General features: G+C 39.2%; 3 protein-coding genes and 1 long non-coding RNA gene across 8 annotated transcripts; 2 read left to right on the top strand and 2 right to left on the bottom strand.

Annotated features, from left to right (window-relative positions):
• The first annotated feature begins 65 nt into the window (after positions 1-65).
• On the top strand, positions 66-9698 carry LOC144092919 (uncharacterized). The gene is made up of 7 exons (XM_077626084.1): positions 66-393; positions 1143-1345; positions 4459-4572; positions 5944-6039; positions 6278-6388; positions 6546-6669; positions 7382-9698. The coding sequence occupies exons 1-7, from the start codon at positions 363-365 to the stop codon at positions 9385-9387; spliced, it is 2685 nt and encodes an 894-aa protein (XP_077482210.1). The 5' UTR covers positions 66-362; the 3' UTR covers positions 9388-9698.
• Positions 3652-10960, bottom strand: LOC144092943 (uncharacterized). Its single transcript, XR_013306174.1, has 2 exons — positions 10691-10960; positions 3652-4114 (listed from the first exon to the last, which is right to left on the bottom strand). It is a non-coding gene; the product is annotated as an uncharacterized LOC144092943 (long non-coding RNA).
• Positions 10393-18765, top strand: wdr45b (WD repeat domain 45B). Of its 4 annotated transcripts, none has more exons than XM_077626112.1 (11): positions 10393-10412; positions 10755-10927; positions 11763-11837; positions 12856-12957; positions 13082-13169; positions 13260-13354; positions 13879-14069; positions 14175-14260; positions 15860-15961; positions 16225-16346; positions 17403-18765. In XM_077626112.1, exons 2-11 carry the CDS (start codon positions 10861-10863, stop codon positions 17507-17509), a joined length of 1035 nt encoding a protein of 344 aa, XP_077482238.1. In that variant the 5' UTR covers positions 10393-10412; positions 10755-10860; the 3' UTR covers positions 17510-18765. The 4 variants fall into 4 exon arrangements, with proteins under 4 accessions (XP_077482238.1, XP_077482237.1, XP_077482236.1 ...); XM_077626111.1 differs by lacking the exon at positions 10393-10412 and adding an exon at positions 10413-10552; XM_077626110.1 differs by lacking the exon at positions 10393-10412 and adding an exon at positions 10423-10552 and having other exon boundaries at positions 10707-10927.
• Positions 18396-27116, bottom strand: foxk2a (forkhead box K2a). Of its 2 annotated transcripts, XM_077626090.1 has the most exons (10): positions 26911-27116; positions 26624-26808; positions 25441-25635; positions 25209-25350; positions 24792-24938; positions 24005-24198; positions 23704-23906; positions 22462-22710; positions 22193-22387; positions 18396-20617 (listed from the first exon to the last, which is right to left on the bottom strand). In XM_077626090.1, exons 1-10 carry the CDS (start codon positions 26917-26919, stop codon positions 20403-20405), a joined length of 1734 nt encoding a protein of 577 aa, XP_077482216.1. In that variant the 5' UTR covers positions 26920-27116; the 3' UTR covers positions 18396-20402. The 2 variants fall into 2 exon arrangements, with proteins under 2 accessions (XP_077482216.1, XP_077482215.1); XM_077626089.1 differs by having other exon boundaries at positions 26624-27116.
• Between the last annotated feature and the right edge of the window lie 593 nt (positions 27117-27709).

Genomic DNA, 27709 nt, shown 5'->3' with positions numbered 1-27709 from the left:
TTTGTTCGTTGGCAGAAAAGTAGAAATTTAGGTCAGACCGACCGTATTTCCTTGAGTATTTGGCTTATGTGTAAATCACTTAATGTAGTATTTATGTAAATTCAGTCCATGTGAAGTGGGACTTTTGTTTATAATATAATCTTTATAAATATTTGACACCACGGCTTGCACGGGATGTGGAACTGTTAGTCAAACTAGTCCGTCGGAATGTTATTCCGGGCGGAACGCGAAGAGACGCTGACGCACAAATCTCGATTTCATGCAGTGTTGTTGGCCGTCTGTAGCTAAAAAGTTATCCTGGTGATAAAAGTGCTGACACACCCATGCAAATTCACCCCACTGTGGTGTAATGTGAATATAGTATGATGGATGAAAGTTCCTCCGAGCAACCCGGTGAGTAAAAAAACCCGGGCAGATTACTTTAACAAGGCCGCAACGGAATCAGCGCGCGGGAATAGCATTGCTAATTCACAGTAGGTAGTACATTATTGCAAAAAATGGTTTATTTGCGGCATGGAAACCACCTGTTTCACGTGTCTTACATGATTTGAGGCTAACTTCATGTGCGTTTTGTTACAAAGTACTTGGTTGTTTCTTTTAATTTAGACAATCTTCCGCTGCTTTAGCACACCGATGCTAAGATTAGCACCAGATTTAGATCGCTTCCAAGTACCCTGTTTACGGCGTCCAAATTGTCTCATCTCATTTTCTGAACCTCTTTATCCTCATTGGGGTCGCAGGGGGTGCTGGAGCCAATCCCAGCTGTCTTCATACCTTTGCAATTTAGAGTGTCTAATCAGCCTACTATGCATGTTTTTGGAATATGGGAGAAACCGTAGTACCCGGAGGAAACCCACGCAGAACATGCTAACCCCACACAGATGGACCGACCTGGACTTGAACCCATGACCCCAGAGCTGTGAGGCCGACGTGTTAACCACTCCCTCCACTGGGCCGCCCGTGTCCAAATTGTATAATACAATATTAATTGTCACCATACTACTTTCATTGAATGGCTGGTGACGTATGTTCCTTGGAAACGATTGGTGTAACTTCAGTTCAAATTCAATTACATGAGAGTCGTTTTTTGGACCAAATGTGTCCTAATTGTTGTGACAATATTCCATTCTTGTCACGCTCAGGTCCTTCACTCACCTTCCCCACTCTGCGCTTCCTGGTTCCACCGATTCGCCTGGTTTCTGCAGCCATCTGGCAGACGATAGACCACAAGCTGGTGTCGGATTATGGGATGCTTGAGGAGTTTGTTTTTACAATTACTGAAGTTGTGCCTCAACTCCTTTCAGCTAGGCAACGGGCAGAACTCATTTTAGGGTTAAGAGCACGGGTAAGTAAATGTTTTTAATGATTTGTGTGTTGCATAAGTACTTAGTGATGCTATATTGCAGTATTTTTTTTTGGTATTTGCTATTAAGAATAACTTGACAGTTTCCTAATTGAAACTCACTGTCTTAGAGCTGCATGATTTTTATGAAAATCTGACATAATAAGTTGACATACGAGTGCCCCAACATACGAGCAATTTGAGATACGAGAAAAATTCCGAGCAAATATTTGCCGTGAGATACGAGACAAATTTTGAAATACGAGCATACGAGACAGCCAGGTGGCCGAGACGCGAGAGGCTGCTTATGATTTCAGCGCACTGTCTTTCTCGCCGCATCTCCCTCGTGTAAAATATCTACGAGCACTGGGCGGAGCGTTGTATTTTTTCCCCCCCGTGTTTTTTTTCTTCGCGTTAGTTAATGCAGAATTAAGAGGAAAACAAGGGGTCCAAAGCAAGCATGTGCAATGAGGGGTAGTGTGAAGAAAAGTTGTATGATGACAATCGATATTAAGCACAAAATAATCGAAAAACATGAAGGTGGTGTACGCGTGACGGAGCTGGCTCGTCAATACGAGAGGAGCATCCGGTCAAGTTGGCAAGTGGTCATGCGTTATCCTATTGTGTGCGTCATGTTCGTAATATTTTGAAGGGTAGACAAAAGCAAACAGGTAGGTAGGTTCCTTTTAAAAACAAAAACTCCGGCTAAAAGGGAAGGTGGAAGCGAGGCAAAAAGTGCCAAGCACGAAGAAGAAAAGTAAAACAAATTAAAACAAAATTAGAATTAAGATTAGTGTAAAGTAAGATTAAAATTTATCTCAAGTGTGTCTGTATTGTAATCTGAATTCATTTACCTTAGTTAAATTTATGTTTGTTATGTTACGAGCGCATTCTCTCTCTCTCTCTCTCTCTCTCTCTCTCTCTCTCTCTCTCTCTCTCTCCCCCTCCCCCTCCCATCCACGCCTTGTGTTGTACTGGATAATGTCTCATTTTAGTATTAAATATCGTAACCAAAGAAAACCCATGCAAGCCTGGGGAATACATGCAAACTCCACAATGTGAGGACCGAACTGGGTTCGAACCCTCAAACCCAAAAACGAGGCCGACTTGCTAACCACTCGTTCACCGTCCTCTTTCATTTGTCTCAAACTAAATAATTCCTTTCTTAATAAATCAAGAGTGTGATCGTGCAGTATTAGATATTACCGTGTGCAACTGCAAATAAAAATCGTATACCGTATTTTCACGACTATATGGCGCACCTCATTTAAAGGCGTAGTGTCGGTAACGAGTGCTATTTCTGTATTTGACACACACAAGATGCACCGCATTTAAAGCGCAGCCAGGCATGGCAAAACACACCAGCTTAAACATACGGACACACGCTAAAAACACATTTTTAAAAAGGCAACAGAAGCAAAACTGAGTTCGGTTGTACTTTATTTAGCCATTTTACAATGTACTCACGATTTTTGACCAATCATCACCCACAAATCCATCCAAGTCTTCATTTTCTGTGTCCAAATTGAACAATTGTCCAAATGATTAATCAAAAACGCCGGGTTCCCTCTCTTCGTTGTCAGTCACTCAGATTGCCATGTGGCTCGACAGAAATGATGCTGGCTTTGGCAAAAGCTTGAACAACAGTGCAAGCAGACATATTCGTCCAAGCGGCCACAATCCATTCGTAAATAGTGGCGTAACTAGCCCGGAGGTGCCTGCCACCCTTCGTAAAGCTGTGTTTGCCACCTATCATCCATTGTTCCCATGCCGCTCGCAACTTTGCTTTGAGCGCCCGGTTGATGCCGATGTCCAGCGGTTGGAGTTCTTTAGTTAAGCCTCCGGGAATGACGGCAAGCTCAGAGTTCATTTTCGTGACTTGGTTTTTCACCGCTGCTGCGAGACATGTGTACATATGTGACAACCTGAAAGGTGATCTGTTACGCTGCTGTCTTGTTTGTACAACTCAATGTGACATATGACTTTTGCCATTAATTAGCAATGTCATGTGCCTTGGGAAGGCAAGGCACTTAGCTGGTTTGCAATCGCTAGTTGAAACGTGGATTTGAACGTGGGTTTACCTAACCACTTTTTAGATGAACTTTTTGTGTGTTTTTATTTTTTATTTTTATTGTTTTAATTTTTTTTTATAAAGCAACGGTGTACTACATATATACTTTTCACGTAATTAATCAACACTAGGCAGTTTTGTCTTTATATTATGCTAGTTGTCTTCATGTGGCTATACAAATGTACTTGTGATCTTAGAAAAATCTAAGAAAAAAAATAAGAAAACAAACAATAGAGAAGCAGTTTTATATATTTAATGGGAATGACAATGGCTTTCTAACATGCATCACAGTGAAAAGAATCTTGTTGGCTAAAGTAAAAAAGCAACTTTTTCATTCATTCATTTTATGAACCGCTTTATCCTCACAAGGGTTACAGGGGGTGCTGGAGCCTATCCCAGCTGACTTCGGGCCAGAGGCGGGGGACACCCTGAATCGGTGGCTAGCCGATGGCAGGGCACAAGGAGACGGACAACCATTCACACTTATACTCATACCGAGGGGCAATTTAAAGTGTCCAATCAGCCTACCATGCATGTTTTTGGAATGTGGGTTGAAACCGGAGTAACCGGAGAAAACCCACGTGGGCCATGCAAACTCCACAGAGGTGGACCGACCTAGATTTGAACCCAGGACTCCAGAGCTGTCAGGCCGACACGCTAACGCTAACCACTCAGCCGCCGGAACGCCCCAACTTCTTTTTCTGAAATGTAAAAATGAAGAACTAGGTCATTGGACTATTTCCAGGAAGTCACCAGCCGACACTATAGTATTTTAGCCAATCAAGTGTAAGTATATAAAATTACACACTCTTTCTCATTGTCACTAATACACTCTATCACATGCACTTTGCTCAGGTCTATTTTGGTGTATATGCTAGGATAGAACTGAATAACAAAATGGCTGCGGCTATAAACTATATATTTTTGGTGTTTAAACATTTTTTTTGTTATCAGAGGTCGAAATGTACAATGTGCATATTTAAAACCTTTGTGTAACTATTCCTTGTTTTTTTTTTCTTTTCATATTGTTTTCTTCTGACTGTAGCTTATTTTGGAGCTGTTCCGCTCTGAGGAGACTGCCAACATAGAGACCATTCAGCCGCACATCGACCGTATGCAAAATCTTCAAGTACTGTGGAAAGTAGAGCCAACTCATGTGGTAAACACCTTTTGAAAATTTCCTTGATTTTTAACAAGACAATGAATGAATGACCTAAATGATTTGTTTCGGATGGTGTCCTATATCTATAAAGTCTTTCTATTGAACTTGTGGTTATTAACTAAGTCAAACTGAGTTTTTTGTACTGATTAGGACTGAATGTAGTGCTGGACGATATGGGGGGAGACAAGATTATATGCGGGGTTTTGAATTAGTAGTCTATTTGTGTTCTACCACCTCAATATAAAATGAATTATTAACATTGGTTTTCTATTAATTCAATTGTCAATGATGTTGTAGTTGAGCATCCGCCTGACTGTGTGACTGAAATAGTTTATAACTGCCTTTTTAATATTCCTGGTAACTGTTTTGCGACCAATGCACAGTAAGTGTGGATGATATAGTTTTAATCATAAGTATTCAGCCGAATGTTTTTGACAATTAGATACAAACTTGTGCTAGTATTGCTTTTCGAAATTGTTGTACTTAACGTATAAAGATCTGTAGCAACATTTATCTTAACATCTAACATTCCAACTATCACAATACAGTGATACCTCTACCAATCAAATTAAGTGGTTTTATATCTTAAGTTTCCCAAGTAGAAATGTATTTTACATGTAAAAGTCCTATGTTTTAAGGTCCCCAATACTACCAACGATACCGTTTAAAAAATGATCAAAGTATACCAATTATGTATGCAATATGCGAGTAACACAAAAAAGAGTAAAAAGATATGAAACATTATTTATTAAGCCATTAAAATGAAAAGCAAACATGGAAAATGATTCTATTGTTTTTGTAGGGCGTAGGTGCGAGAGGAGAAGGCGGATCTTTGGCAACTGACAAAACATGCGTACATAAACACACAACTTAAAATTACAAACTCAAAAGAACTATTTTCTTGGCGCTCATAATGAAAAATAAAGAATAATGCGGCTTTAAGCACGCTCAAAAAACTCACAAAACACCATGTTAGGATTTCATGACGATGAACAGCAGTCGATGCCACACAAAAAGTGTTGTGGCGAAAAATTAGGTGTTAAATCATTTTTATCTTTCTGTCATCCCTGTTGATAAAGGTTTTATGAGAATGACTTCATATTGTTATTATAGGTGACAGAGGTTTAAATGATGTTATGGCATATAGCGATAAGGAAAACTTATTTTTTTACCAAATGAATACCGGTTATACAACTGATTTGTGTTCTACCACCTCAGTTGTGTTTTAATGTCCAGTACCACTTTAAAGAGAGACTTGTTTTTGTTGTGTGATCCCCCAATTGAATTTTGACAGTTCAACCACTGCACTGGTTTTCCAATACTGAATTTTGCTGAGCTTTCTCTATTTTGACCCCTTCTGTCTTGTAGACTGAGAATGAAGAACCAGACATTTCAGAGTCTCATTTCATGATTCTTGTGCGAAATCTGTTGATTAGTTCGGAAGAGAGAAAAAACTTTTTTCAAGTAAGTTGGTTTTCTACCTTGATTGCACACATTTAGTTTCACACAAAAAACATGCTCATTATGACTTACTAGTTATTAGTATAGAATAACCATTTTAAAAATGGTTAATTCATCTTTTTGATACTGAAGATATACAAGATATTTTAACTTAAAAATACCTGACTTATTTGACCATTTAACAAGATTGTTTCCTTTTCTCGGCCAATCCAGAGATGTAATGTGAATTGTCTTTGTACAGGATGTTTTTCCTGGAGACTTTGGTCCCACGTATGACAATGCGATTAAGACATTGATGTGGCTGTTTCTGTCTAGGCTTGAAAAGCTTTTTCCAAGTCAGTCTCTCCAACAGGTAGATCACATCCTAGTTTTCCTCTCACAACTTTTTTGCTCAACACCCAAATGTTCTATTTCCTCCTCAGACTATAAATCTTAAAATATATCACGTACTGCCAGAACATCAACATACATTGTATGATCAAATTAATTACATCCGATTTCCTTTACAGATCGCCTCATTGTTAAGTGATTCCTCTACAGTTCTGAGAGATTGTATGGAGTCTTTTACTCATTCTGAGGGACTTAAAACGGCATTGGACACTCATAAAGACCTCAGCCAGTTGGATGATGTTGGTAAGCATATAAGAAAAAAAACAACTTAATGGGAAGGGGGCTGGTTATTCTTCCATTCCTATGCAAATATTTTCTGAATTTTACCTAAGAGCATATCCCTAGTTTTTGATTAATCCCAGAGTGAATATGCTAAAGCCAAAATCACACTCGTTCTTACTCAAGTGACCATATGTTTATTGAAGCAACACTTCCATCCATGTTTGATGTCTTCCAACTCCCAACTAAGGCCATTCACCTCAAAACGAGTGGTTTTTTTTGTTTTAAATCCTTTCCTCCATTTTATCTTATCACTTTATTTAATAAAAACATGTATGGAAGCATGCAAAAACCTTGTGTAATTTGTGCAAATACACGAAAGGTGTATTACTTTAACTTCTGTTTGATTAAGTAAAGTTCCTTGGTGATGTGTTATCTGTGCAAGAAAATTGCAATATAAATTATAATTTGATTTGATTGTTGTATACCAGCAGATTACTAATTAAATCTATCACATTTATTTTAAAAAATGGCAGAGTGCACAACATTATCCTAAAAAAAGGTTTTGTTTGTCCCAGTTCTTAGCTCTGGTCCTCACATTGTTGGTTTCAGCCAAGTATTTTCATTCTTGTCAAACCCCACTAATTATGCCCCTAATATTCCGTTCCGGTCAACACACAGGCCCCAATGTGGATGGTAAGGATGAATTTCAATTTTACTGTCTTCCTCTTTCTAGAACCATGTGATGTCGACACTGCCATCTTGTCTGCTTTATGCCTTCCTCCTGGGGAACGAGAAGTTGTCGTCAATGAGCAAGCTGGAACGAATACAGAGAGTGTTGTGGTATATTCAGACTGCACAGAGATGGAAGTTGATTCTGGCAACAAAATGGCTTTTTCCAATGCAATTGAGGAAAAACCGTGGTTGGGGATTGACGATGAAAAGGCAGATGCTGATACTGGAGCTGCTTCCGAAAGTACAGCTGTGGATAATTGTGAAGTGCAACACCATGACAACTTATCTGAAACACTAATGATTGGGGAGGATGGAAAAGTGACAGTGCTTGACAGCTTAGTAAAGACGCCTAACAGACGTGGGAGGAAAAAGAAGCGTCTTGACGATGAGGATTTTCAAATGCCAGCTAGGGCGGGGGATCCAGACTTTGAGTTGCTAAAACGACCAGTGCGAAAGAATCGCGGGCTCAAGATGAAACGGCTCCTCTCACAGTGGAGGAAGTCTGGAAGGACACCGGCCACCGGCAGTACTGACGGTAGTCAAAAAACGTTTTGCAGCTCCCCTGACTCAGACAAAGGCAATGACTTGGACAGTAGAACATGCAATGTGTGTGGCAAAGTGGTAAGCCATGTCAAATTCTTGGAGCGCCACATGAGTCAACACTCGGAAGAACTGACCTACTCTTGTGAAGCGTGTCAAAGAAGCTTCAAGAATGTCCGCTTCTTACACCAACATAAATGCCAAAATGAGACCGAAGCCCTGAAAGATGACACGGAGGCCGTTGGAGACGAGGATGACAAGTCGCCCATCCATATTTCTGAGCCAGGCAATGAAGCCGGGTCTGCGGACAGTACCGCAAATGACCCCGATTATTTACCCGCGGGAGAAAAAAAGGCGGTAAAGGAATTGGGACAGAAAAGCCCAGATGACGCAAAAAGTATCCTCGAGGGACCATTCTATTGCCCCCACTGCAGCGTGGAATTCAAGTGCAAGCAGACATTTCGATTCCATTTACGAAACATCTGTTACAATGAACAACAGGTGGATCCAGATCAACCCGAAGATATTAGGCATTGTTTCCGGTGCAATGAATGCGACAAGGCGTTCAAGTACAAATCAACCTTAGATTCCCACAAACAAACGCACAACCCGCTTTACTGCGAGGTGTGCATGAAATTGGTTCGTGACTCCGAGGCATTGGCCATGCATAAAGAATCACACACGCCGTTTCAGTGCAACCAGTGTGAGGATAACTTCCCCGTGTTCAAGGCACTGCACAAGCACTACATAGACGTCCATAACCCCACCGAGCCTTTCACCTGTACCTACTGTCAGACAACATTTGCAAGCCTGAAGCGTTTTATCAGGCACGAGTGGAAACACACCGGCTACCAACCATTTCAGTGTCCCCATTGCAAGAAGAGGTTCCGGTCGTATTCCGACCTCGTGGAACACCAGAAGAAACACACCAAGGCCTATCCCTTCCTTTGCTGGGAATGTGGCAAAAAGTTCCGACATGGAATCACTCTGACGAGACATGTTGAGCGCGTGCATCAGGCTGGCGACCTTCAAAGTGAAAAAGCCTTGCCATCGTTTAACTGCAATCAGTGTGGAAAAAGCTTCACTTCCAGGAGGTGTCTCCTAAAACATGATAACTTCCATCACAAAGGCATGCGCTTCCCTTGTGAGCATTGTGGAAAGGGTTTCTTCGGTAAAGATGCACTGGTTAGGCACACTTTAATCCATACAGGCGAAAGGCCTTTCAAATGTGATGACTGCGACAAGTCTTTCCGATCCTCTGCAGAACTGAAAATCCATCGGAGGTACCACACGGGGGAAAGGCCGTTCAAGTGCGGCATCTGTGAAAAGGGTTTTGTCCAGTCATGTTTTCTCACGCTACACATGCGAACACATACTGGCGAGAGACCATATGTTTGTGCTGTTTGTAACAAAGCATTTTCTAGTTTACATGGCCTGAAAAGGCATCGCAGGCTTGTCCATGCATAATCCACAGTCAAGGATTCTACCTTATTGAACAGAAGACACGGTCATGCGAGACTTAAAGGCTTAAAAATATGTATGTTGCTTATAAATACTTGAGTCATGCGACAAATGTCGTATTGGCTGTTAAGAAAGTGTGTAAATTTGTGCTTTTCTGTGGTTAACACAGCAGCAACTATAAAAGAAGTGTAATTTGCTAAAATATTGTAACTGTATTTTTTACAGAAATGTTTGCTGTAGTTATACATAAGGTTATAATGTACAAATGAGAAAGCATTAACTTGTTTGGGAATAAAATCAGTTTTCTTCAACATGAATGTCATTTCAATTAGTTATTGACTCGGTCTAGGAGGCCCAAAAGGCTTTCACATTTGTGTACACTTGTGTATATTCTGGTTGTAGCACTGAAATAACTACAGTTTGCAGGTTGCTTTCATTTATGAACAAATATGTAGACTGCATCTTTTTTGGTACAATAACCCCAGTATATCTGCATTTTGAAAATAATAAAAAATACTGGTGGCCCGGCGAATGAGTGGTTAGCGCGTCGGCCTCACGGTGAGGGACCTGGGTTCAAATCCAGGTTGGGCCACCTGTGTAGAGTTTGCATGTTCTCCCCAGGCCTGTGTGGGTTTTTCTCCGGGTACTCCGGTTTCCTCTCACATTTCAAAAACATGCATGGTAGGCTGATTGGACACTAAATTGCCCCTAGGTATGAGTGTGAACGTGAATAGTTGTTTGTCTCCTTGTGCCCTGCGATTGGCTGGCCACCAATTCATGGTGTCCCCCGCCTCTGGCCCGAAGTCAGCTGGGATAGGCTCCAGCACCCTGTGCGACCCTTGTGAGGATAAAGTGGTTCAGAAAATGAGATTGAGATGAAATTAGATAAAAATTACACATGCTGCAGGTGATATAATTTCTAAGTTAGACTATTTTTTCTTTATTTTTATTTTATAGTAAATCTTGATAAGGGCAATTATAGTTTAAGGCGCACACAAGAAAATGGCTTCCGGGAAATGATGTCAAACGAGGTGAACAGCGATGCGGCATCCGCATTTTTAGTAAAAAATTTAAATAGTTACGCGATGACTATTGCGATGACATTGCTGCAGTACTTTTAAAGAACGCTAAACATATTTTAGATTTAGTCAAGTTACTGGATGTCTGACAGGCATCTAGCTTTTCACTCACTAAAACATTCTGTAGTTGTTGAAACGTATCTTTATTCGTTCAGGACTTGAAACAACATATAAACACCATATGACTTTAACAATAATTTCCAAATTGATGAAAACAAAATAAATTTTACCGGTCTCGCTTCACAGGAACCAGCGTCTCTTGACGGATCCTTCCTTCCTTTCTTCTTCCAACAGCAAACTCTGAAGGAATGATGACGTTAGCCAAAACTAGCCGAGCAGCATTTGTGTGATCATTATCATTGATAACATCATTTGGAATTCGGTTGTTCGAGCGGAAAAAATGAATGCATTGCTTTCTAAACCGCAAGGGAACGGACTCCTTTACGCTGGATTTAACCAGGACCATGGTGAGAATTGTCTCTAGCTTGTTTACCCTTCCTCTCCCCAATATAACCACGGGCATATCCATGGATGCTAAGCTAGCATTGCTAACCCACTGTATTGGGAAAAAAACAGCCCATACGTGTGAATGGGCGCAAATATTTTTTTTCTAAAGTAGAATAGAAATATCACGACAGTTGTCACTTGGGGAAACCTCGACTTGAAACAACTGTTTCACATCGTAGCTAGCTACTGCTAGCTTGTGCTGGCTACCGCTTACGTTGTTATTGAGCTTTTATTCAAAGACTTTAAAACAACGATTTGAGTGAACGTGCCGACGTAATTGATTAAGATATTAAATGGCCGTGCAGATTTATTATTCGAATCAAGTTAAATCACGTTTGTGTGAATTTCAACAACCCATTAAAACTGCATATTATGAATCGTTTTTTCATTCATCTTGTTGCATCGTCATAAATATTGTGTTGCACATGTCTAAATATTCCGAAATGACATTGACTACACTAAATACAGCCTTTATCAGCATATTAAATTGTCAAAATATCGTTGCAAAAATGTGTTATTAGTCCCATGCCCTTCACATACCAAAACCTGCGTGTCATATATACACACAAGTAAAATTGTTAGTCAATTATTTTCAATCTTTTCTAGTTACCATTATTTTTTGTCAATTGTTAAACCCCAATGTAAAAATATTTTTCATTGTTTACTTAATTACATTTCATTATATTGTCAGCTTTCTTTAATCGATAAAAGTTAACAACAATTTCCCCCATACCAGTGCAAAGTTTACATTGATTTTGAGTCCTTGATCTCGTTCTTTAATGTGTGTCACTTCAGGGTGCTTTGCCTGTGGAATGGAGAATGGATTTCGGGTTTACAACACAGATCCTCTTAAAGAGAAGGAGAAACAAGGTAACAATCCATGCATATTAACATACCGTATTTTCTCGATTGAATCAAGGGTACGGCTTATATACACATAAAACTTGCTATACTCTTTTTTTTTTTTTACCAGTAGTAAAAGTAACATTTACTATTTGTTGGTTATTTTCTGTTTTGCAGTAAGAAAACAACCATTACTGGATGAATTAATTCCTTATGGCATTGACCCTGATAATGTGGTTTTGATTCATACAGTATCTCGGCTTATAGGCAAGAAATTGTAAAATTCAACGATTTTAAGGCAATTTTAAGGGTGGGGCTTATTCGTGGGGGTGGCTTATATGCGAGTAAATAGGGTACTTCAAACTTTTGTATAATGCAATCAAACGTGGATGGTCCTATATAAAGTGATGTGATGGTCTCTTGATAATAGATTAAAAACTGTAATTTAAAATTGACATTTTTAAATGTTATTTCTAACCTCCCTCACTGATGATTATTTTATTAATTGTGACATATGAGCCTTTTTTTGCAAAATAAGTGAATCCCATCAATCCATTAAGGTTGAAGAAGGAAGGCATGATTGTTTTAATAGAATTGTTTGCAGTAAAATTGTGTCCACATTTAAAGTGTTGATGCTTTGATTCAAATTCTATTGGATGCATTTTGAATTAGTTTGCACATAAGCAGCAGAGTTGAAAAGAGGAACTGTCCCCTCAAGTTGGGCTAAATCTATTACTCAGCAGCCTGATCCTTTCCAGAGTTATACTTGTAACTGTTAATTTTGCTTTACGCGAGAAGCTTTTTTATGTTGACAACTGATGTTTGTGTGTCCTTGTTTGTAAGGAGGCTGGTAATTATGCTTTACATTATTCTGAGCCAAAGGCAAATGAAAACCTATAGTACTAGAGGCAATAAGAGGCAAAAATATGATTTTTTCCCCCTTTAATCTTACATTGCCATTTTTGTTTATAGGGAATAAGCTATTTTTACACTATTGTTGAAAGTCTTGAAGTTGATGTTGGGACACATTTCTATTTACTGTTAGAGTTCTTGGAGGGCGGGGTCGGTCATGTGGAAATGCTCTTCAGGTGTAACTACTTGGCTCTCGTAGGAGGAGGAAAGAAACCCAAGTACCCAACTAATAAAGGTATGCTTTTGAAGCAACACATGACCTTCTACTATAATATCTTAAATTTTAGATTGACAGTTTGATAAAAAGTAAACCTTTATTACAATATTAAGTGTTTTTCCTGTGGTTGACTTTACTCTAGTAATGATCTGGGATGACCTCAAGAAGAAGACAGTGATTGAGATTGAGTTCTCCACAGAGGTCAAAGCAGTGAAACTTAGGCGTGACAGGTATCACCTGCTATTATAAAAAAACAACAACAACAAAACCTCAATATATCAATGTGAACAAGCTTTTTATTGTTTGTCCTTTTTGGTTAGAATTGTGGTGGTCCTGGACTCCATGATCAAAGTGTTCACCTTTACCCATAACCCCCATCAGCTGCATGTATTTGAAACCTGCTACAACCCCAAAGGTTGGTGGTCTCTTTCATAGTTGGTTTCACTACTGTCTTATCTAGGTTAATTGGCCAATGATTTTTAAGCACAAGAACCTAGAAGAAATTGGCAGACAGCAAATCTTGTAGATGTTTAGGGATATGTTTATGTAAGTACAGTAATACCTTGACATACGAGTGCCCCAACATAAGCGAAATTTGAGATAGGAGGAAAATTCAGAGCAAATATTTGCCTTGAGATACGATACAGATTTGAGATACGAGATTTGTACCGTTTTTGGCTGATGCAATGTAGACTCGGATATGATTATACAAATTATGATACACTGTATAGATATTTGATGGTTTACTCTATAATTGTTCACTCAAAGACATAGTACAGTTAATTTAGTTTCATTTTGTCACATTTTAGACTGGTTATCTAAATTGAGGCCACCCAAAGGACTTTTTGCAAACTGTACAAACTGGGAGCGTTCCAATTCTGTATTCCAAACAATGAATTAATCCACAGAATAGTGATTCTCTTATTTCTCTTTCTTCAGGTTTGTGTGTATTGTGTCCCAATAGCAACAACTCCCTTCTGGCTTTCCCTGGGACTTATTCGGGTCATGTACAAATTGTCGACCTGGCAAATACAGAAAAGCCACCAGTGGACATCCCTGCCCACGAGGGGGCGCTGTGTTGCATCGCCCTGAACCTTCAGGGGACTAGGATAGCAACTGCATCAGAGAAAGTAGGCCAACAGTCCAAATGACCGACCTCAAGTCATTTTGGAACAATAAATTTTTCGTTGTTGCCGTTTGAAACTTAACCCCCACTGTGTGTTGCACATACACAGGGGACACTTATCCGAATTTTCGACACGTCAGCAGGTCAGCTCATACAGGAGCTGAGACGAGGCTCTCAGGCGGCCAACATTTACTGGTGAGACTTCAACAGTGGATTTTCAATGGCATCAAAATGACTCTATGGTAGTGCTTTTCTAATATGCTGGCGAGGATCTTTTCACAATCAGAATTCCAGCAATATATTTGCCGTGGCTGACTTCAGAAAGCACTCTTTTTTTTTTTTAACTGGTTATAATTCTTTCTCGCCAACACACTTTTTAAGTCTGTTAAGAATCATTAACGTTTTAAGTTAACTATATATTTTAGTGGTTAGGTGTCCAGTAGGTTAATTACCTGCTGCCACAGTGTCAATTTTCGACAAAGTTCAAATTCAGCAAGGTCAATTCTAGTATTCTCTGGCGGAAAAAAAAAACAAAAACATAAACACCAACGTACACAGGTGGTACAGTGAACGAGTGGTTGGCATGACCGCCTCACTGTTCTGAGATTACGGATTCAATACCGGGCTCCACTCTGTGTGGAGTTTGTGGATGAATGATTGAACCAAACTACATTTTAAAAGCCTTCAAATGACTAGTCCTCATGGACTTTCTGTCCGCGCAGAAAGTTGGCGACAAGGACGCTGGGAAAAAATCTTCCTGAAATGCATTTCAAATAGCAGAAATGACAAATGTATAGCAAATTATTTTATGAATACGCACTCGGTCAAAAGATTTGAGACACTTTCTCGTTCGATTGAATGGTGAAATGTCTCAAAACTGAGTGAGTTTACATCAATGACACAAAAAATCTTTTATGATAATCATGTTTTAATATATTGAGAGGTTTTCACTTTACAATATGTAATAATAATATGTCGTCACTACCGAAATCAATTTTGACGAAACTTGTCCAGTGCCGTGAAAACATATTTGCCCCTTCTTGATTCCTGTGTTTTTTTTGCACATTTACCATACACAAATATTTCGGTTCATCAACTTTCATCCTCATCTGTAGCAATTTTAGTTTTAAAATTAATTAATCTGGGGTGCTTAGCAAACGTGGTTACAATCAGGTTTGGGAACTGTACAGTAATCCCTCGAATATCGCAGTTAATGTAGACCAGACATGGCCGCGATAATCAAAAAAGTGATCCCTATTATACCTACCTTTTTTTCTCAGTACTGATTCCTAGTTGCAAGAGTGGGTTCCGCTTACAAGTTTCAGCGTGGATTTTCACTTTTTTATGAACTTAAAATTATATAAATAAATCGACAAATAGATAAATATAAAAAATAAAAAAATCCCCTGAAAAAAATTTGCGATGTAGTGAAACCGTGATAATCGAAGGATTACTGTAGTTAGTAACAATTACTTTATGACTTAACAAAGGGTAGGGGGGGCGATTACCTTTTGTTATAGGGACAGATAGGTTTGTATAATTATTTTTCCCTTGGTAGATAGATAGTCATCATTTAAAAATGGTGTATTTCTATTTCTTTGTCTTGTCTCTATGTGATAATAAGATTGTTTTAATATCTGAAACCATTGCAACCCCTTTCTTCCTCCAAAGAAATCATGAAGGGGGCAAATACTTTTTCATGGCACTGTAGGTAAAAAGCACCTAATGAATGCAATGTTTCCTATGACGAGATTGTCCTCCGTTCATCCTTCCAACCTTTATCCTTTTTTATAGCATCAATTTCAACCAAGATGCATCTCTCATTTGCGTGTCAAGTGACCACGGTACAGTACACATCTTTGCGGCAGAAGACGCTAAGAGAAATAGGCAATCAAGGTTAGTTTATTCTTAATGTTTTTAAGTCAAGAAAGAAGTTAAGTTTAAAGTTAAGAAAGAAAGACAGAGCTATGGTTAATTTATAATAACATGCTAATTCAGAATTTTTGTGTCAAGTTAAACTTCTATTTCCAACAATGATTTCATTTGAAAAGTCTCACTCAATGGCAGTGAATGTGAATGTTTATCTCTATATAGAAAATACATAGCCTGATAATCAGCTTGTGACATTGTGTCTTGGTTGTGTACCTTTTTCTTTACAGTTTGGCCTCTGCCAGTTTTCTTCCCAAATACTTCAGCTCCATGTGGAGCTTTTCCAAGTTCCAATTACCCTCGAGCTCCCCGTGTTTGTGTGCCTTCGGAACAGAGCCCAATGCTGTTATAGGTGAGAGCAGTTGAACACTGTAAATTGGAAATCTGGTCCACAAACCAAAAAACAAGGCACATGATGTAATAACATTAGAAAAGAAAGGTTAATGCAAACTTAATTCCATGATTATACTTCGCTAATGTCTGTCAGTATTATTACGGTTACACAGACACCATTTTTGGCTCTCAATACCAATTCCACTACCTTATAATATAGGATTGACCGATATTGGTATTGTACCAATACCATGTATTTAGAAAATATACGCAAAATATATATTTTCTTTTTTGTACTAAATTACAGTGGTAACTTGAGATACGAACTTAATGCGGTCCGGGACTGAGCTTGTGTGTCGATTTACTCGTATCTCAAATCACCGTTACACATAGAAATGAACTAAAAACAAATTAATTCATTCCAACCCTCAAAAAACAGGATACAGTGGTACCTCTACATACGAGCTTAATTCGTTCCGGGACTAAAATAGAGGATACAGGAAGTGTATTTACATTTCGAGGCATGTTTGTTTTTTTAGGAGATTATTGAATTTCGTAACTTGAATTTCTTTTGTATCTTGGAACAAGATTCTCATTGAGGCTTATCGTAAACTTGAATATTTTATCTGTAGAGACATTCGTAAGTAGAGATACCACTGAATTAATTATTGAATGTATTTTTATCACCGTTTTTATTTTTTTATTAGTTTATTGACCATGGTTAAAGCAACTTTGTTTTTTATTTAAAATTACTGGTGCGCATGAAGTGAATCCATGACTAATATTGCAAGTTCTCTTTAATCCTAAATTGTTTTGAATTCGTAATTTGAAGTTGTTACGTGTGTTTATGTGCATGCATAATAGAAAATGTTTCTGTATGCTGTTATACATTTTTATACAGTTTATAAAATTAATTAAGGTTTTCTTTGGTAGTTATTTTGGAGACCGTGAAATGAATTAGAAAATTTAAATATAAAATACTGCACTACTTACGAAAAACCCAACTAATGCATTTCATAAGTAGAGATACCACTGCATTTAGGCTTACTTTCTCTTATGTCTGTTTTTTTCATAGCTATTTGTGCTGATGGCAGCTACTACAAGTTCCTTTACAACCAGAAGGGGGAGTGTTCCAGAGACGTCTACGCCCAGTTCCTGGAGATGACTGACGACAAAATATGACATTTGAACGCCCTCTTGAAGGCACCATTACACAGCCCAGTTTAATTTTTATTGTTATTACATTTTTTTTTATATCTTTCTATTGTTTTGTCTTTTTCATAATCCAGAAGGGACAAGCGGTCCTTCTGCTGCACTTTTCTCGAAAGACTGAAAAGCTGGGAGAGCATCGGTTGAAGGGACAGAAAGAGAAAAAGACAAGTTGTCTCTTGGTCGTCAAGGCGACATGGACGTCCGACTCCTGAACCAAACATTCTGGTAGGACGCCGTGGAAGCAAGGAGGTGTTTTGGACAGGAGGTCCTTTTAAAGATGTCTTCCGATGACTTTCCAACGAATGGCTATTTTTTAAATCGCATACATGATCAAGGGGATTTTGTCAATTTACACCTAATTCTAGGGAGTGCCTCTGAGTGGAGCGAAAACCTGCAAACTGGTCGTGACATGACTATAAATGTATTTGTACCACCATGTGTGTGTGTGTGTGTGTTTGTGTGTGCTCACTAAGCAGGGCTGTTCATAATTCAAAAATTGCATCCCCATTCTATGACTGAATATTAATTCCATACCATGGTGCAGAATGAAATGTAATCATTGCCTCAAGCTTTTTTTTGTTTCGTTTTATAATTTGTGCAATATTTTTTGTTTTAAGTTTTGCTATAGCCATGGAAAAGATTACTGCAAAAATATAAGATATATGTAGAAAATTTGTCTAAGCTTCCTCCCTTTTTATTTTCATTTTTATATTTAGTAACTGAAAAATTGAATTATCATTGGTCATCTAAATCGAATCAAAGTTTTCGCAAAAGTGATTCAATCATGGCAGGAGACGATCTCAAACGGACAGCAAACATTATGGACAAAAATGTTTTTTCCATGTCATTCTCAAACTTGTAACAGGACATGTTTATGTCATATCAGTACACTGTACTCATAACCTTATTTGTTCTGCAATATACATGCATACATTTTTCTAATGCAAACTTGAGCGTCACTTTTGGTGACTGTCAGTATACTTACTAATTAGCAAGAATCTTTAACAGTAAATTCCTTGGATTTTGATAATTTCCCATGAGGTCCCTGACAAAAATTTCACCAAAACAATTCACTTATTTCACCAGATTGTATAATTGCACTGTGCTCCACCTATCCATCACTACATTGAAGGGATGCTTTGCTCAAAGTATGAACTTAGTTTGATTGTAAAACACAAAAAAATCTGCATTTACTTTTGGTTATTAAACAGCAGCTTTTACACTAATGTTCGCTTTTTTTGTTTTTTTTCCTTGTGATACGTCTGAACTGTACTTAATACATGCACTGCATAAAGCACAATTCAATTAGCGTAAATTCTATCACTCAAGAATAAATACATACACCGTATGATTAAAAATAAATCTTAAGTGAGGGGTAAATAGTGTAAATGTGAAAGCATGTGGTTCAAGCCAAAAGGTATAATGTTAGCATATCTGTAAGGCTGGAAGGTTGAGGAAGTAAATGACATAAACATGCTTCCTGGTAAAGTCTGATTGAACTACATGGAATGTTTATCCAACCTCCCACCATTTAAGCCAAATGTGTTTGAGTTGAAAAGTACCATTCCATTTACCACAAATGGTCAGATTTTGGAAATGAAGATAATTCAAGTAAGGCTTTTACTTAGAGAAAAACAAACTAAGAGGCAGTGTTTTAAATAAATTCTTATATATATATTTATATATAAAAAGCATTTACCCACTGAAGCAAAACAAAACACTTACCAATTCTTTCCTGGTGTAACAGAGAATACAATATGATTCAACACGTTTAGTTAACAGAACAGCATTGAATAAAGAGACTGCCACAACCTCGACAGAAAACGGTTAACACTTGGAGAAAAAAAACGGAGCGCAAATGATAAATTGAACAGAAGAGAAATACACAACTAAAAATAGGGGTAAGTGCAGTACTGCAGAATCAATACGTATAGATTCAGTCTAAACGTTCTTCAGTTCCATATTCAGATCATCAGTACAATAAAGTATTTCTAAATCTGTTAACATGCAAGCTCAATGAAGCACATGGTCAAATACGCATGGGATATATATTATATATATATAATATATACATATGTATATATAATATATATACATACATATGTATAGATATATAGATCATCTGATTGACCATTTATAAAATATGAAAAAGGTCTGTCCATGTACAGTGGTGGAAAAACAAAACAAAAAGTCCTTTGCAAAATGAGCAGTAGAGAATCCACTCTATTAGATAGTGTTTTCTTCAAAGAAAAAAAGACTACATTCATTTCACTGAACAAAGTTCACATACAAAAACAAAACAAAAATATCAGGTGATATTTTCAATGTTCATGAAGACCCCATTTCATGTTTCTATCTTAATTCAGCACTGGTCCTTGGAGAAATGACTAGATCCAAAGACACGGTTGCACAATGGAATACTGCATATAGATCTACTCACAAGTGGGTCAATGGAGGCTAGCTGCCGAAGATGGGAATGTCCACACGTACATGCGCTTCCCTTGTTGGGCGATATCTGATTGGTTTGTTGTATTCCACCAACCGCTTAAGTGCTTAAAAGGATGACCCGAGGTTGAGAGGCTGTTGGTTTAGTCCTAATAAGCCTGGAATTTGGGATCCGCATTCGCCTGTGCTTCAAGAGGGAGTTCCTGCTCAGAAGCAATGAGACAATGCTGGAACTTATTTTGAATTCCAAATGGAAGGACGACATTGAAACATTCTCATTTAGCGAGCGCTTCCCTTTTTTGGCACCTTGCCGAACATGACGACCAGTTAAGGTGAAGAGGTCATAGTGTGGACGGCGGGAGGCTCAATGAGGGCGAAGGGAAGGGCTCAGGATGCATATGAAGCAGGGTGGGAGGGGCTACTGGTTGCCTAAAGCTTCCTTAACCTCCGCTTCGCCGGTGGAACCATTGCTGTTGCTGCCGTTTGCAGCCACCGCCTCCTCCCCTTCGCCATCATGTGTCTTTCCCCGCTTGGATGCTGGCGCCTCCTGAAGATCGCCGTTCTGTCTTTTGGTGGGCAGGGACGCAGATGCCGAAGCGTGAGTGGCTAGAAGGTGCAGAGGGTTTGCAACTGCTGTTGATGATTGGAAAAAGAATATTAAATTCAGACATTTTTGTGTGTGAAATTATTCACACAATATGATATCATTGCACCTGTTATTTTGACAGCGCAAAAGGACGCTCTAGGTCTGTGTAGATAGATTTTCTCTTCAAAGTAACACATTTGTAACCCCTATTAAGCCCATGAATATGGAGGTGAAAATTGTGAACCAGGGGGAAATTGTAAAATTCAACGATTTTGAGGCAATTTTAAGGGGGCGACTTATATGCGAGAAAATACGGTAACTTAAATTGATACAGCAAATGATAGTAAAAGGCGTAAGTGCTCCTTTTCTTTGCAATATCGAGAACTTTCCCGACAATTGTCATCATTCTCCGTTACCGTTTAGACGTAGTAAAGTCTGTGTGAGCACATTTTTTGCGTAATATTAGGAGATTTAAGTAATATTTGGAGAAAAGTCAGAAAATTATGCAATTAAAAACATGACATTACTTATTTTTGCATCACTCGAACCGGAAGTTGTTCAGTGTTCGCAGACATACTTTTGGTGACATTAGGTCAGTGTGAAAAAATAGATTTGGGAATAATTTTGGAGGTTCCTGCTGATAAAACTCTGATGACAATGACTATTTTTAATATAGACGAGTGTTTTAAATTAAAAGATTTTCCAATGGTGGTGTCCCTTGAGATTGTTTCAATGCAAAAAGTGTGCCGCAGCTCAAAAAAGGTTGAGAAACACCGAGCTAGATAAATTGTTCCTACAATAAGAACATTTTTTATGATAAGTTTGTAACTCAGGATAACAATGTTAATTGTTAAGAACAGCCTTCTTCTACTGTATTTTCCAGGGCGTATGTCAGCTGTGACAGGTCATTTATATTAGCCAACCCTCTCGGCGGCACACTTGGGGAGTGTGATGAGACCGTAACGATGGTTAAATGAGTCAGATATACATGTTCAAACAAAGTGTGAGTATTGACGTGGGCACATTGGGATGTCGTTCAGGTCCGAAAGAAACTTAACAGATTGGATCAAACTTTACTCTCAGGCGATCTACCAATAGTACCTTGGCGATCCACCTAATGAGGACCCGTGTCTTCGGCGATCTACCTGGGTGATAGTCCGGTAGATTGCAATTGACTTAATGAGCAACACTAATGTAGCCTAATGACGCCTGATGACCTCATCCCGTTTCAAGTGCATAAGTTGCAATGCGGAAAGTTAATGATCTAAAGAAGTATTTCACAGAATGCACTTTTTTCATTGAGTTGAGTATTTTTATTATTATTGGTGCTACAGTCTTGGTTTAAAGAAAAAAGAATATTTAAATATACATGAGTATTTGATAATTTATGTATAACAGCACTTTGCTTACAGGAAAAGAAAGTCCATCGGCAGCACTTTTGGATTTAATATAACTTTGCCTGATTTTTGTTCCGAGATTTTTAAAGTTTCATACTCAGAATATTTATTGAACTAAAAAACAGTGCAAGTGTTCTATACTTAGAACAGTACAGTAATAACGAAATACAAGAAACCATGTGAGAACAATATTGTACACATCTACACAAAGACTCAGGCGCTCACCTGTGCCAGTAGAACTGATGGGGACCAGGTGAGTCCCATTCTGTGTGATGGCCTTAATGGGAAGCTGGTGCTGACCGATCGGAGCCTGTTGCAGGATGGTCACAGTAGTCAGTGGAGCGGGCTGAGAGCTTTGGATGATGCGACCGACTCCGCCTATAGACGAGTTTGTGATGGATGGGAGCGCCTCCACTTTCACTATTAATAAAAGAGACCACATCATCATTAGAATCATTATCAAACAGGAGTGAGTGAAGCGCAAGTAGGCCGACCTTTGATGTCTTGGTGCTCCCCCCCTCCGTTTTCCTGAGAGTCCGGCTTCAGTGTAACAGTGGGCTGCGTGCCGAGTGTTGTCATGGTTACAGTTGAAATCTGGTGGACGACCTGCACGACTGGCGCCGAGGTAACTGTTGTCGTCACTATTGCGGGCGTGGCTACGGCATAAGACACAGGCTTCATGGTGGTCTGAGGCACCTGCCGTTGCACGGCAATCAATACGGGCTGGTTGGTGAGTGGAGAACCTGTTGGTAATTCCATTAAATGAGCAATATTGTTCATCACGCTTGATGAAGACAATTGGGAGCCGTTTCAATGAAACCAGACTCTTCTTGCAGTGACAAAATGAGATAGGTGATACCCTCTAGACAAGAGGCAATGTATTTTATCCCCAGTGTTTTAATATGATCTCTGTTTTGTGGATAAACTTCAACATAAGAAACTCTCACATCAGGGTTTTCCTCCTAGAGTTGTGCTTTTTGGAAACAGAGCCATCTATAAAAAAATGAAAACAGCTAAAAATACCCCCCAAATTTTACCATTTTATAGCACTTTTACCATATGTGACCCAGCACAGCAAAATGAGTCACAGGTGACCCATTTTTAAAAATTGACCAATTTTGATCTTTTAAATTAGATAGTAAATGTTTTGTGCCAACATTTTCCATTTATCTCTGAGAACTTGCGACCTGAATTATGGTATGAAACACATTTTGGATTTTCAAAATTGGGAGAAAACAGATTCGGAAAGTTGCACTTCTATTTCCACAAACCTTCAGTTGTCCTTAGCAACCAGCATTTTAGTGAGGCCGGATGAGTACCATATTTGTCATGGAGACTCAAATCGTACTAAAAAAAAAATAAAAATTGTAGTTTTCAGCTATGAAAAAAATGACATGAATGTATTTCATTTGGGGTTTAGGATCCATTCTGATACATGTCATTGAACCTCATGACAGATTCTTAATTTAATGACCAACACCTAAACCTGAACTATTATTGTCAATCCGACAGAATTTCCCACAGACAGCTCCCTTTTCAAGTTCGGGAGTATTGTCATTCTCATATTCGTAAAGAGGTGTTTACGGAACTTTAAGTAGGGAAATGTCCGATTTCAAATTTTTACAGGTTTGGAAAATGTAATCAGAAGTTAAAAATCCATTTTTTTCCAATTTAAACCAGGGACCTGTTTTCAGTGGAATGGGTCACTTTTTTCAATGATACTGTGTTGGAAATACCAGTGGAGTTCTGTGCAAAGCAAGCCTCTTGGATGACAGCAAGTTTGGACTGGACGGTGGCAGTTGGGGTTGGGGCTGGTGGTGGTGTTTGCTCATGTTCCATGGGCACTGGGGACCCTTCTCTCGAGAGGCTATCTGGGGTCTGTACGCCACTAGAGTGAGCCGACAGCGCGCCTGTGTGATTGGGAGAAGCTGGAGCACTCCTGGAAAAGGGGAAATTGTAAAGGTTTTCCATAAATGAATGTGTTAAAGCACACTACTGCGTTGTTTTTTTACTTAAAGGTTAATATTGGTAGTGTACCTCGATGAGAGCGGTCCTACTGGGGTCCTGAAACAAGGCACTCCCCTGGGCCTGCGTTTCCTAAAGGCTTGTTCGATGAGTTTACCTTCAGAAGCCGGGTCAATCCTCCAGAAGGATCCTTTCCCAGGCTCCTCCTGTGAGCGTGCTACTTTGATGAAGTACCGGTTCAGGGACAGGTTGTGGCGAATGGAGTTCTAAATGCATGCAGTCATACACAAATCAAATAGTTCATCAATATAACATTTTAGGCAATCAAGCTCTTAACTATGGTGGATTTAAAGAGTCTGGACATTCTTTTGAATGTATTTCCCTGATTTATAATAAAATATACACATTGCTGTGTTCCGATTCAACGTGCACGTCTAAAGACGCTGGTCAATGAACATGACAGATGCTACAAAAATGTTAGTATGGACATGCCAATTACCCCTACAGGAAAGAGATGTGCATAGGAAAAGTACTACATCACCTTTTAAGGATAAGTCATGTAACTTTGCTTCTGTTGTCAATTTTTTTTCATCCTCATCACATTTCTCCATTGTTGGAAGGCATCTCAAATGCATACCCTTGTTGTGTTTCTGAATTCATTTAACATTCGAACTAGATTTATTTCCCCTATTGGTACACGACATTTTTAATTCAGCCTGTGAAACAACCTTAGTTTAATTTGCAACCCAAGCGAAGACTAAGAACAGATATCACAATTAGCTGATAGTGGAGGGCGTGAAATCTGAGAAAAGCTGAGTGACAAACAAAACACTGCAAAAAAGTGAGCATTAACACTCACCTGCCAGCCTTTATCAGCTGTTCTGTAGTAGGGGTAGTTCTTTGTGATGTGGGTGTAAATTCCATTCAGTGTCAGTTGTTTATCTGGGGCCATGGTGATGGCTTGGACAATCAGTTGTGCATAAGAGTATGGTGGTTTGGAATCATCCTGTAGAGAAACACATTGTGTTGTTGAGTGTAACCACAGAGAGATCATTTTGCAAGCCAAAAAATGTTTGTACACACAAAAGTTCACTTGAGTTCTGTATTCCAAAGTCTACCCTCATGGGAGTGTTGGGCAATTTTTAGACTTCAATGAGTAACCAAGGATGTTTGTGAGATATTAAAAGGTTCTTGGAAATATAGTCTTTATTGTTTAAAAAAAAACTTAAGATGAATTCTGCCTCATACTCCACATACTATTATTACTGCTACTTACTTTTGGGCTGTCTTCACCCGATGCTTCCTTGTCATTTTCGGACTGGGAATTATCTGCTATGAGGTCTGAGGCCAGAACCCGGCCAGTTCTATAGTTGGACAGTCCTGCCCCTCTTGGACTTGATGGGCAGGAGTTTGCAGCACTATAAATTTGGCAAAAATGTTAGCCGATGCTGCTTTTCTGCTGGAGAATGTGTGATGAAAGCATTGAAACCATCACCACTTTGACTCACCTTAAGGTGCCCGTAGGTGAAGGCAGCGGGCTCATAAGGTGGGCAATATTGTCCGGAATGTTGATAGTAAGTGGGGAAATCTGGGGTTGTACGGACTTTATCGGTGTTTCGGATGCGTTCCTTTGCTCCTTTTTGTCATTTAAAAGTGCAGTGAATGTGATTTTTATACTTGTGCTGGGGAATCGGAAGCAACATCTGAAAAGAAATGCAAAATGTATTAAATGACAAACTTTGCATTGCAATCAATATCACTACTTCATAAAGTAGGATAACCATGTAACATCTTTGATGATGTTCCTATTCAGATTTCACTTAAAGTTGTTGCCATATAATACTGTAATAGAAACAATAAAAGGAAAACTGAAAGTTTGCAGATTATTTGGGGTTACTCCAAAGGCGTAGTAGACCACACAAGTCAATGCTTGACCGTCAAATCCTATAGACAACAGTAATAATCTTGATTAATCTACGAAATACTGACCCAATTTACAAAGTGTGTAAAAAATCTTTCGAAACTAACCTTCTTCAAATGTGTTAAAACTCAAAACGCCATTTTGTAAGGTTACACGCGGTTGCTACTTGAAGACACGAATGTTTTGACAACACGTGAATGTAGCTTACTAGCTTAGTCGTGTGCTAGCATATTGACAGCATGATTTCATTTAAAAAACTCCCACTTTAACTAAAATTCAACATCAATCAGGGTCCAATGGCATTTTTATTAGAATTCGCACACCCACGAATTCCACAAAACCCTGTTTTCAATTCAGCATGCAACAAGGCAGCCAGTTTAACGACAATAAAACACAGTGACGTAAACTATTGCCATCAACATTGAAATAAAGAGTACATTAACATTTACTTGTACAAATTGGAAGAATTTATATGCCATAGCTTGTTTTGAGGGCTGAAAAGCCATATGCCAAATATCACCATCCTGAAAAACGAATGAAATAATTAAATAAATGAAGCTTTTGGTGAGTTATTTGATTGGTTACAATTACAAACATAAATTCCACTAGCATATCCGCATGGAGGTTTGGTGTGACGTTACCGAAATACAAACACCGAGCGTTCCTTGACACAGCACGTGCAACACCGCTGCCGGACAACAAAACAACAACACGGGAGGACACTACGTGGTATATTTTAAGGTTAAAGCGGGCTAATTAAATCGTCTTACATTCGTGGAAGCTGTAGAGGTGGAGCCCCCCTTCTCTGAAACACCCCATCCACAAACACCCCATTTTTTCCCAGGCATCGGAGGTAGAATTCCCCCGTGCCGGTGCCATCTTCGCTTGCTGTAAAAATCTCGAGGTGCCGCCTGGAAATGAAGCTGGAATGTCCCATGCTAACGTCCACGGAACCCTGCGAGGAGTTCCGGCCAATGGTCACCGACCTTTTCTTCATCAAATACTCGAATTCTCGGCCCTCCAGCCGTGCTATCGGCGACCCCGACATCACGCTTACCACCGCCATCTTTTGAGGTATCTTCTAGATATTTGGATTTTGTGTTAGAGGAAAAAACGTTCGGGTATATGCAGGAAGGTGAGGAGGTTACTTGGATTTTAGGGGGGGAAGAATGGGCCGATTTTACGTATAATGTTCAGATAGCGAGGAACGTGCCAGACCGGGGTTACGGCGGCTCCGACCCACCGCCGCGAAAAAGAGGGAGGAGGAAGAAGCTGTTGGTCCAATCAAAAGCGGACAAACGGGCGGAAGTGCTGTGACAGAGCTATTGATTATCCAATGAAAAGCGACGTCGGGGCGGGATTTCTGCGGTGTTTACCAATTGCAACCACAATAAATAGAGTTGAAGAAAAATGTGGTAGGTTGCGCTGTAGACTGACACGCAGATGAATGGAAGGGTGGAAGACTCGGCACTGCAGTGTTATGGAAGGGATTGTAGTATGTAGTATACATATATGGCTTCATAATTTGTCTCCTGTCTCTGGAGTCGGTGTTTTATAGCAAAATCATAACTGGCCCTAACCGGTAAATCCATGCCAAAATATTCAGAAAAAGGTAAACAATGGAACCAAAACCACTATTCTTAGTCCATTCATGGCCTCCATTCACTTGCCTGCACTATAAATGTATATGTAGTATCAGCAGGATCTCCTCTCATTTTCTGAGGAAACCAGAGTACCTGGCAGAAACCCACACAGGAGAACATGCCAACTCCACACAGGTGGACCAACCGGGATTTGAATCCAGGACCCCAGAGCTGTGAGGCTGATACGCTAACCACTCACACCACTTTTTCAGA

The sequence above is a fragment of the Stigmatopora argus genome, chromosome 18 (assembly GCF_051989625.1).
Source record: "Stigmatopora argus isolate UIUO_Sarg chromosome 18, RoL_Sarg_1.0, whole genome shotgun sequence".
Lineage (NCBI taxonomy): Eukaryota > Metazoa > Chordata > Actinopteri > Syngnathiformes > Syngnathidae > Stigmatopora > Stigmatopora argus.
This window is presented reverse-complemented; position numbering and strand designations above follow the sequence as displayed.